At 39.9% G+C, this 11,484-nt stretch overlaps 1 protein-coding gene across 1 annotated transcript in view; it reads right to left on the bottom strand.

The window, feature by feature from the left end:
- The window catches only part of CDS1 (CDP-diacylglycerol synthase 1), a 74,817-nt gene that overhangs the window by 30,436 nt on the left and 32,897 nt on the right, over positions 1-11,484 (bottom strand). The window contains exons 3-5 of the mRNA XM_004703243.2: positions 11,327-11,423; positions 6,487-6,584; positions 5,158-5,297 (exon numbers count right to left, since the gene is read on the bottom strand). Coding sequence (XP_004703300.1) covers positions 5,158-5,297; positions 6,487-6,584; positions 11,327-11,423 — 335 coding nt within the window. The remainder of the gene's footprint in view (positions 1-5,157; positions 5,298-6,486; positions 6,585-11,326; positions 11,424-11,484) is intronic.

The following is an 11,484-nucleotide window of genomic DNA, read 5'->3' on the forward strand; positions in this document are numbered from 1 at the left end:
TTTTTAAAAGAGTTGTATAAGCATCATCACAATCAGTTCTAGTGATCCCTCCTCCCATATTCATTGTTTGCTCCCCAAATCCTCTTACCCTCCCTCCCCCTATCCCCGCTATACGACTGTATTATACACTCCCTTTTCTATCCCTCCTAACCTAGGAAACTTAACAGAAACAAACAAAACAGAAAGGAGAAAATAACAATAATATAAAGATAAAAAGAAAAGACCATCAACAATATTAAAAAGCTAGAGAACAAATTTTGGTCATGGAACAAGGAAGAAATATTTAAGCCTAGAACAAATTCAGGTTGGGTCAAGAGGGAAGTCAACTGTTCAAGTGTCATATTATACCATGGTCCAGTCCACCATTATCAAGTTTACAATAATCTGTCTGATAGTGAGGCTGTTCAAGTCCCTGGCCTGTGGCCAGAGGGGATCTGTCAGAGGCTTAATCTGACTTGATACTCTGCAGATGGGTTTTGGGGTCCCACTGTCCTCCCTAGCCTTCCACAAAGTGGGTGTTCACAATTTAAGCTCTGACACTTTCCCTTCATCATATTTGGATTTTGTTCTTGTCATCTTTGCATCACACAGGCTGGTGTGCTTCTTCGATGACTCATTAGATGGCTGCTTGTTTGAATACAGGCCTAAGAGCTCAGACACTATTCTAATTGATAGCCAGGCACCATCTGATTTCTTCACCACACTTTGCTGTAGCACCCTTATCTTCAGTGACCTCTTCATGAAGGTGAGTATCTCCAACAGGGTCATGTCATAAGATCTAACTGTTCTTCGATTGGGTCTAGAATTAAATGGGTTTCCAGAATCCATCTGCTTATAAATGACTCTGGTTTATTTTGGTGGTCATATTATGACCAAAAAAACAAGAACAACAAAACCAAAAACCAAAAACCAAAAAAAACAAATAACCTTTCTCCCCAAAGAAACTAAACTGAAAACAAAACAAACAAAAAAGGTAATCATTGCCAATCATTCCCCTGGGATATTAGGTAATTATACTGATAACATCAATAATTTATCCGATGGCCTTGAATTTAAGGTGCTGTTGGCATGAGGAGTTAAGGTAAGTACAGTGCAACTGTGAGCTGCAATCCGTGAGTTGTTGCTTTGTACAGACTGATTTCTTATTTGGTTGAGCTCTGTTTACATTGATCACAGGGTTGATTGGTGCTAGGGGGAAATTTCCTGTCACATTTCTTACCAGGGCAGATCCTTGACTATCAGATGAATACCTGTCATATTAATGCAAGCGGACATTGAGATACTAAATGTGTGGTGGTTTCGGGTCCCCTTTCATTGGACACTTACTAAGTCAGGGGTCCCATCCAGCTTGAATGGCTGCCTTTCCTTGGTCTTGGGGTGGCCATCCTTTGCTTCCTTCCCCTCAGGGATTTTTCAGTCCTAAGTCCAAAAGCTACAAGTAGTTTTAAGGTAGGGCCTACCTCATTCCATTGGGCTTCCACATTGAGTACTTCTGGTGTGGCCCTTGGGGTCAGGCCAGCGTCTAAGTTCATCATAGTGTTTAATCCATGGCATGGTTCACCGAGGTGTGAGTAGAAACATATTTGAAGTGTCTACTCAGGAACATAGAACCAGATTTATTCTCCTCTTCAGCTTCCTATAATTACTGTTTAGCATTCCATCCCAATGTGAGGCTGCCCTTCCCCATTTATTCACCAAAATAAATAGTGCCTCCTCCGAAATGTAGCTACTCTACTACCCTGTTCTTAACTTGGTTTTCCAGTAAAGTCCCCTACCTTGCTCTTAACTTGATTTTGCAGTAAAGTTCTCTTCTTATTTCTATGGGGGTCCTGGCAGCCTTGTCTAAGTGTTGAATATCATCAAGTGGGTGGTCTTATCCCTTTTCTCCCCTCTTGGAGTGACTCCAGCCAATGTGAGGTCTCCTCTTTCAAGGTGGTTTGTATGAAGGGCACATAAGGGGGTGATGTACAGTTCATGGCTGGTAGGCAAACATTCTACTCCTTTCTTTGTGAATTTGTCTCAAAGATGTGTTTGAGTTGTGTTTCTCCTTATAGTAGTGCCCTCATAGAGTGTCTGTCCTTTTGTGATTGGTTAACTTCACTCTGCATGATGGTGTCCAGGTCCTTCCAAGCCATGGTGTTTCATACTTTCATCACTGTTTTTCAGATGCCTAGTATTCCATTGTGTGTATGTATAGCATAGTTACTTTATCTATTCTTCCACTGTTGGGCATTTGGGCTGCTTCCAGTTTCTCGCTATTGTGAACTGTGCTGCTATAAACATGGGTTTATAGTACACAGCTACTAGAAACATACCATAAACATACATCCACTCATGCCATGTCTCTTATTAATATGCTTAATAGTGGTATAGGATATCAACCCCAGGTGCTTTAAGTATCGCCATAAGTGGTTGTATGTATTTACAAGTCCACCAACAGTGTATATGAGTTCCATTCTCTCCACAGCCTCTTCAACATTTGTTGTTCTCGCTTTAAAAAAAGGGCAGTGGGTGGAGGGGGGCGGGGCTAGCATTGTGGGTTTAAGGTAGTATCTCAGTGTGGCTTTAATCTGCGTCTCCAGGATGGCTAGTTATTCAGTATTTTTTCAAGGGTTTGTTAGCCATTTGTACTCCATTTGGGGGGAACTGTCTGTTCATGTCTTTTTGAGTTGTACCATTTCTTTAAAGAATGTATTTGGGAATTGGACTGGCATTAAGTTGCATCTTTAGATTGTTTTAGGTGCTACTGACTTTTCACAATATTAAGTCTGCCTATCCATGAGTACATAATATTCTTCCACTTAAGTAGATCTTATTTTGTTGTTTGTTTCTTGTAGTAATGTTTTGTAGTTTTCTCTACAAAGGTCTTTTGTTCCTTTCCCGCTCCCCACCGCACATTTTTATTTAGTTCGGTTTATTCCTAAACACACACAATTTTCAAAGGAGCACTTGAACCATTTCTACCAACCATTCAATCTTCAATGTCTGTCATAAAGTTGGCCGTGTAAGAAACCCTATAAGTAGTTCTACTCAGACATAGTAGGGCTGCTGTAAGTCAGAATCAAAAGAAAGGTAAGTCTACTCAGCAAAGATGTACAGCTTTGGAAACCCTATAAAGCAGTGGTTCTCAACCTGTGGGTCGCGACCCTTTAGGGGGTCAAATGACCCTTTCACTGGAGTCACGTGATTCATAACAGTAGTAACATTACAATTGTGAAGTAGCATCAACAACAGGAGGAACTGTATTAGAGGGTCCCGGTATTAGGAAGGTTGAGAACCACTGCAATAAAGGGTCACAATGGATTAGAAGTGACTCAATGACAGTTGGGTTGGCTTTTTGTGTGTTTGTTTTATAAGTCAGAATAAGGAGCCTTGGTGGTACAGTGAAGTAAGTATTGGGCTGTAACTACAAGGTCAGCAGTTCACATCCATCAGCCTCTTTGATGGACAAACAGGAGGCGATCTGCTCCTGGAAAGATTTACAGCCTCGGGAACCTATCTAAGGCCACTAGGAGTCTTGCTTGGATCCACAATCAATGCTCATGGTAGCAGCAGTCAAGATATCAAGCGGTGTGGGGGATCTGGGGAAATCTGCTACCCAAGACCTGTTTTAGAGTACTGAAAAGCAAAGATGTTACTTTGAGGACTAAGGTGCACCTGACCCAAGCCATGGTATTTTTAATTGTCTCATATGCATGTGAAAGTTAGACACTAAATATGGAAGACCAAAGAAGCATTGGTGCATTTGAATTTTGGTGCTGGAAAAGAATTTTGAAAGTACCACGGATTGCTAAAAGAACAACCTGTCTTGGAATAAGTATGATCACAGTGTCCATACTCTGCGCGTGTTCTCAGGAGAGATCAGCCCATGAAGAAGGAGATAACACTTGATAGAGTGGGGGGGCAGTGAATACCAGGAAAGTCCCTGACGAGCTGGGCTGACACGGTGGCTGTGACAATGGACTCAAACAAAAGAACCACTGTGAGGACAGTGCAGGCCCAGGCCGCGCTCCCTTCTGCTGTGCACAGGGTTCTATGAAACGGAACCGCTCGAGGGCACGTCACGGCCCTGTCATTTCAGGTTGTGTTTCGTTTTCGGCTGTCTAGAGGAAGAAACAACGTAAAGTCCAGGGTCTGAAGGAGCCTTTACTGACGCGGAAGGTCTACCTGGAGAACATCGTCTTATGGCATAAAATGCCAGACTTACTCTGCGCGCTTTTAGTCCACTGTGGAATGGGGTATGGAATCAGTCATCTGTATTGAGTCTCTAAAACGCAACTAACAAGGCAAAAGCCCCTCACTGAGAAACCGCGTAAGCCACTATGAGGACTATTGAGAGCTACAGTGAAAATTCAAAGTGAATTTCATTTCCAGCTTTAGAAGTAAAAGTTAATGATAGCTTATTATCTAAATAATGCCAACCACAGATCTAAGTGCTCTGTGTATATTAAATCCTTTACAATTCTGTGAGGTGCTATTATTATATTGACTTTACAAACTGAGGCAGATTAATTCAAGTTCCTAATTTTTCCCAGTGGTAGAGTCAAGATTCACATCAGCAATCTGGCTTCTGAAAGGCACCTTGAAAACTCTTAAAAACAAGGAACAAAATTCAAAATAATAAAAGAGATGAAGCTCACTGGTCTGATCTTGGCGGGACCCCTGAGACTACAGGCGTGGTTTACACTTCAAGTACAGAACTGAACTCACTCCCATACCAACTTACAGCCAAACAGCAGACAGTCCTACAGGGTGAACAAAGGCACCAGGGAATTACACTCCTTCAAGCAACCAACTACAGGAAATGCAAAGGACAGCATTTGTTCTGACAGAAGCCTGGGAAGGCAGGAGTGGATAGGGAAGAAGCGTGGATGGAAATAGTAAATCGGTAAATATTTTGAAAGTTTCTCTATCACAATTTTCAAAGAGACTTTCAAATATATGCAGTGATTATTAACCAAGTAACAGTAGGGAGTAACTGCTGTTTGAAACCAAGATGAACAAGATAGCTTAAGAAGTAGGGGAAACATTAGAGAGAGAACTGGGAATAGCATGTCACAAACAAAGGCTTCTATAGATTTAGTAAATAATGTAAATAAAATAACCATGGAAACTATCTCAGTTACGTATCGGTACAGAATAGTTTGCTTAGTTTACCTGCTAGATAAAGGGCAAATGATATAAATCTATGGTAGCGAATGAGGAACTGAAGTTGCTCTTCTCTTTGAACAAATGTAGCAAAATAGTCGGCTACAGTCTCTCCATAGAAAAAGTAGTTTACACACAGCAGAAAGTACCTGAAATTGAAAAACAATGGTTTGTTTTTTAACAATTTGAGTTGTAATCTACTTGACAAGAGACTGGTATTTCTAAAGTAAAGGGCAATGATCCACATTCCCATTGACCACAGCCATTTTTCACTCTTCTCTAAGTCTATCAAGACCCTTCTATTTCACAGATCAAACCCTTTGCTCAGTGTCCCTCATTAAAAACCTTCTACTCAAGAGGGACAAGGAAAGCTCATCACCTGTGGTACATGCACCTGTGTCTCACATCTCTAGTCTAATACAACACTCTGATATCCAAGCCTTGTCTGTATCTCAAATGCCAACTTGTATCTCACCTCGATGAGACCCTAGAATGACTAGAGCCCATCCTTCTTCCCCCTGCACTTAGCATTGACCCTGCATGGCCTAGCATCTGACTGTCCTCTAACTACTTTATCTACTTAACGTGCCACCCATAGAGAAACTTGTTAGATGGGAAAATCAGCTTACTCTATACAATATGTCACTTGTGCATTTAGTATAATAATTACATGCTGTTATTTTTGTTGTTTTAGAAAGATGTCTTCATCAAAAATTAAAATCTAAATTATGCAATACAATTATCAAAATAAAGGGGAAAAATTTTTTTTAAACTATTTTAAATACCACAGGAGATACATCTGTTTTAACATCACATTGGCTCTTCTGGTTAGTATGAATCAAACAAATGTATTAAAAGGCATGACCAATCAGGTTAAATGTGAATTTGTATGTTTGGTTTCCTTTCCAAGGCCTTGAAAGCTAAGAGCCATGTTGGTATTGACAAAATGTCACACAATAGTTAAAGCAGCACATTTTAGCTGAGGGGAAGATAAAGCCCAATAAATGGACACATGTTTCATATTGCAGAATTAAATTTGGTAAAAATTATAATTATAATAGATATTAAAATGTGTGTGATACAATAATGTTTTTTAAAAGGACACAAAAAGTTGTATATGTAACAAAGTAGACTAAAACTGAGATAGGAAATTAGTTATGTTGGAGTAGGCGGCCTAAAAGTGATTTTCTTTTTTTCAAATTTCAATGACAGTCACGTCATTTACTTTTCCCAAAATCAAGGTGTAAGTTCAGTTAAGTGGGTACTGACTAGCCATTACACTTGCTGTGCAAACTGTAAACAAAGATCAGCTATCTGAAGAAGCTGTAAATGACTTACCAGCTCAGTGTTCTAAACCACGGCAGGTCGTAAGAACGATAGACTCTGTAACCTATGGTAATAATCTCATGGAAGCATTTCACTTGGATGCCCAGAACCTGAAAGCAAGATAACATATTGACATACATTTCTCAATATTTACATTCATTCTTAAACATTTAGTAATGCATCTTGTAGTCATCTATTTCACACTCACTCAAAAACTCACTGCCACTGAGTCAGTGCTGACTCATAGTAACCCTAGAAGACAGGGTAGACCTGCTCTGTGAGTTTCAGAGACGGCAATTCTTCATGGGAGTAGAAAGCCCCATATTTCTCCCAAGGAGCAGCTGGTGGTTTTGAGCTGGCTGACCTTGTGGTTATAAATGCTGTATTCAGTAGTCCTTCAAACATCTACAAGGTGAAGGCCGTTTGTAAAGATACAACATTGTATCCAGTGTTTAGCTTTAGTCAATTCCAACATTCAAGGAACAAACAACAAATTGAACACTATTTCCATGAACTAAGGGACCCAAATCTTGGTGAATATAGCAGACTACCACTTAAAACCTGTAGAGGCTATACCTAAGAACTTGGTTTTATACAGCTGTGGAGTTAAAAATGGATTTTATATTTTATTAAAATGCTTTAAAATTTTAAAGTAAAGAATATTATATATATATATATATATATATCTCCCTCAGAAGTCTAAAATATTTACTAACTGTTCTTTACAGAAAAAAATTAGCCAAACCCTGTCCTAGAGTATAATTTTGGATTTTGTTCTTTCTGTCTTATTTTTAAAAATAACATTTAATTACACACAAGGTATAAGTTTATATAGCAAATCAGGTTTACATTTAATAATTTATACTCAAATTATTCATTGACGTGTGTTACATTTTTCACACTGTGCTATCATCTCACTAATCCCCTCTGGTTATACTGTTAGCAGTTTTCTGCTTCCCCTGCTCCTGGGATTCTCTTGAATGAATCAAGATTTCTATCAGCTAGCTTTCCCAAGTCTACTAACTCAAGGTATTCCTTCTTTCATTAATTATCCAAATTGTATGGTGAATCAAGTACTTTAAAAAAGGTAACTGCAGCACCTCAGACACATGATAAAATAGTCCATTAAGCTATTGTAAATAGAACTTTTAAGATCAAGGACATTTAAATATTGTCCTTCACATAAACTTTATTTATAAATCAAAGGCTGTTTTGTTTTCTATAAAAATAACCACAGAATGGAAAATGCTAGATGCTTCAGTGAATAACAAACATGCTATTTATAGGATCAAAGGGGCTTTTGAAATGTACTAATGCAATTTCTTGAGAAACTTGCTTGAGAACCAGTATAAGCACTATATGTGGCATTTCACAACGAGGGGAAGAAGAATATATATTTTAATAGCACCTGTATATACTTAAATGATCATCAATTATAGCTTTCAAAAAGTGTATAAAACTTCTGAGAAAACAGACAACAGGACAATCAAAATACTAAAGTGATTATCCTTCAAATATATTTGCCAGAGCTGGGTGACTGCACAGAAACTATTTAACCATGCCATGAATACTGACAAGAACATAAGCTGGTAGGACTCTGTGGATACAATTCATGTGTTAAGAGCCTTAAAATTAGCAACCAATACTTGAAATGCTTACCATGCGCTAGTCACAGAGGAGGAAGAATTTTTAGCCAAATAAGTGGTTAAAAAGAACTTTACCCAGTGCCATACCGGTTACTCACTGGGCCACTAACTACAAGGTCAGCAGTTCAAACCCCAAAGCAGCTCTATGGGAGAAAGATGAGACTGTCTGCTATCTTAGAGATTTATGATATTGGAAACCTAGTTAGAACTGATTTCATAGCAGTGGGTTTGCTTGGGTATTTGATCTAAATGGTTCCAAAACAGTCTTCATCCATCAGGTCTTACCTGAGTTATCCCACCAAAGAGTTTAGTTTAGAGAAACACATTAACAACATATTTACCAGGGAGCCCACCACACCAGGTGAGGTCAGCATATCTTCGAAAGGGAGCAGCAACTCAATTGGTCCCCAGTAGGTTCAATGCTTTCCAACTAAACTTCTTCACACAGTATTGCAAGGCCCTCCAGGATCTGACTCTAAGTTACTTTTCTGGGTTCAAAGGCTCTACCCTCCAGGGTTATCTGCCTTTTTCTGACAAGATCGGCCATGGAGACCTGTGCTCACAGTGTTCCCTTCACCCTGGTGGTTCGCCAGCGTCCAACTCAAAGGTCCCTTTATCTACAGTCCATACTGAGTCTGCAACACCTTCCCTTAAATGCCAGAGTCCACCCATCAGTGGCAATTCTCTCAGGCCTGGTGGGTTCTGAGGGTGAGAAGGGTGGGAGTAGGGGTCTTTTCCTTAAATCATCCCTGCAGATAGCTCCCCAAGCATGGCTTCCAAAGTCTGACTTCACACCAACTTGATCCGCTCCAGGATCCAGTCTTCCTTTGCAAAATACTTTTAAATGTCAGCAAATCCCAAGGGCTCAAGTAGAAAGCAAATGTTTTGAGAAGGATGATGGCAACAAATGTACAAATGTACTTGACATGGATGGATGGATTGTGATAAAGGTTTTACGAGCCCCCAATAAAATGATTTTTTTTAAAGTGTCAGCAAATCAACAAGCCTGTGAAAGTCATTTCCTATTCATTTGCATTTCCTAAATAGCAAAAGGGAAATACAAAATTACTGAGAGGATGAAAAGAAACGTAAACAGGCTCTGTGGTACTTAGAACTGCTTTTGGTGGTTTCGGGGATTGATAGAGTTCTCATTTTGACCATGACTAATTTCATATCCAAACCTGTTATTTTATAAAATAAAGGGAAAAGAGTATCAAATGGCCTATAAGCTTATCAGCTATGAGTTAGACTGATAGGGGAGAGGGAGATGACGTGCGAGATGGGTAACTATATCCCCATGGTGGGCAAGAGCAGCCAGAGAACAGGTAGGCGTATGCATATGATATGGGTAAATTAACTGAGATGGACTAAAAATAACACCAATTAGAATGACAGAAAACAAACAAATTAAAAACAAAAACGAAAAACAACCCCACTGCCATCGAGTCAATGCTGACTCACAGAGACCCTACAGGACACAGTACAACTATCCCTGTGGGTTTCCGAGACTAATACTCTTCATGGGAGTAGGACACGTTGGCAGGCAAGGAAAAAGAAGCAGGCCTTCCACAAGGTGGACTGACACAGCGGCTGCAGCAATGGGCTCAAACATAAGAACAATTGTGCGGATGGCACAGGACAGGGTAGTGTACCCAGGGTCTCTCTGACGCCAAACTAACTTGACAGCACCTCACAGCCACAGCCACCAACATTAGGCAAAGGTAATGAATAGACAGCTCACCAAAGAAGGCATCCAGGCAGCTAACAAAGAAGGGATGTTTGTGACTCATCAACCATTAGGGAAATGCAACTCAAAACAATGACCTATCTTTTCACTCCTGCAATGGGTGCAAAGTTCAAAACAAAACAGAAAATGGTTCTTTAAAAGTCAGTAACAGAAATACCATGTGCTCCAGCAACCCCACTAGTAGGTAAAGATTCCAGAGCAATAAGAGACATGACATAAATAGAAATATGCATACTCATGGTCATCAAAATACTATTGACAAAAGCAAAATGACAGACACAATCCAAGCAGGCATCAATGAGTGAATGGATAAACAAACGATGGTGCAAGTACGCATTGGAACACAAACTATGTATGCAATGTGAAAGACTAGCTACAAAGCCGTGAGAGATATTTCTAACATAGATCGTCCTAGAGGACATCACGTTGAATGAAAGATGTCAATCACAAAAGGCCAAATATTGTGTGAGACCACAACTGTTAAAAAACCAGAAAAGGATTACACACACAAAGACCATCATTTGAAGGTTACCATGAGTGGGAGTAGGAGTGGAAGGAAGGGTATTATGTGTATTAACTAGAGGGTAAAATGCCTATTAACTGGGGGAAAGAGAAAGGCAGTAACTTATATAAGTTCTTGAGTTTGAGTGATGGTTATATGGATATTCACTATGCTATGATGCTTTGGAGGAGCCCTGGGGCGTAGTGGCTAAGTCTTGGGCTACAATCCTCAAGGTCTGCAGTTCGAAACCACTCCTAGGGAGAAAAATGGAGCTTTCTCCTTCCGTCTCAGAAAATCACAGGGTAGTTTTGCCCTGCCATATAGGTCACGAGGAGTGAGCATCAGCTTTAAGGCAGTGAGTCACCCCAACCCTCGCATGATGCACCCACTTGCAAAGGCCTTCCCCAGCTCATTTCCCTTTTCAGCACTCAGCTCAGGCATCGCCTTTTCTGAAAGTCTGTCCTGATCTTTCCTCCAGATTGGGTCAGGGACTTGCCCACCACGCTTTTTGATTTTTTTTTTTAACTGAGCTTTCCTAATTACTATTATTGCAATACTAATTCCACTACTTTACCATCCTTTTTGTTCACGCGGTTACTGTGTGCCTCTGCCAATGAGATGGAATCCCTTGGGTCAGGGATCTAGCTAATAGTCACACATATGTTAAACCTGTGTGTGTGTTTTTCTGCTAAACTAATGCTTGACAAAACATCTGACGCATAAAAGATGTGTATCCATTATGAATATTCAGAATCTGCAGACTAAACAATTTGAAGGCCTATTTTGTACGTGGAAAAGATTAGTCCAGAACATTGCATGAACCAGAAGGCATTTAAATGAAATAGTTATCAAGTCTTGATTTACCTTCGTTTTTGTGTTACTCAAATGACTTCAGCCGCATATGCATGCTGGAAAACAAGGCAAGATACACTTAGAGAAAGTCATAACCAGACTTACAAGCAGCATCAGCATGAAGGAGCCCATATAGATGATTAGGAAAAACAGCGAGATCATAGTCAGAGTCAGAATTCCACGAATCCACCAGTTTTTCCACCTAAAAGACAAGGAAGATAAAGTTAACATCCAGTATTCTTAGAGCTTTTTAAATGTACTTT

Source organism: Echinops telfairi, unplaced genomic scaffold, assembly GCF_000313985.2.
Source record: "Echinops telfairi isolate 266 unplaced genomic scaffold, ASM31398v2 ScPeMD7_7468;HRSCAF=8506_0, whole genome shotgun sequence".
NCBI lineage: Eukaryota > Metazoa > Chordata > Mammalia > Afrosoricida > Tenrecidae > Echinops > Echinops telfairi.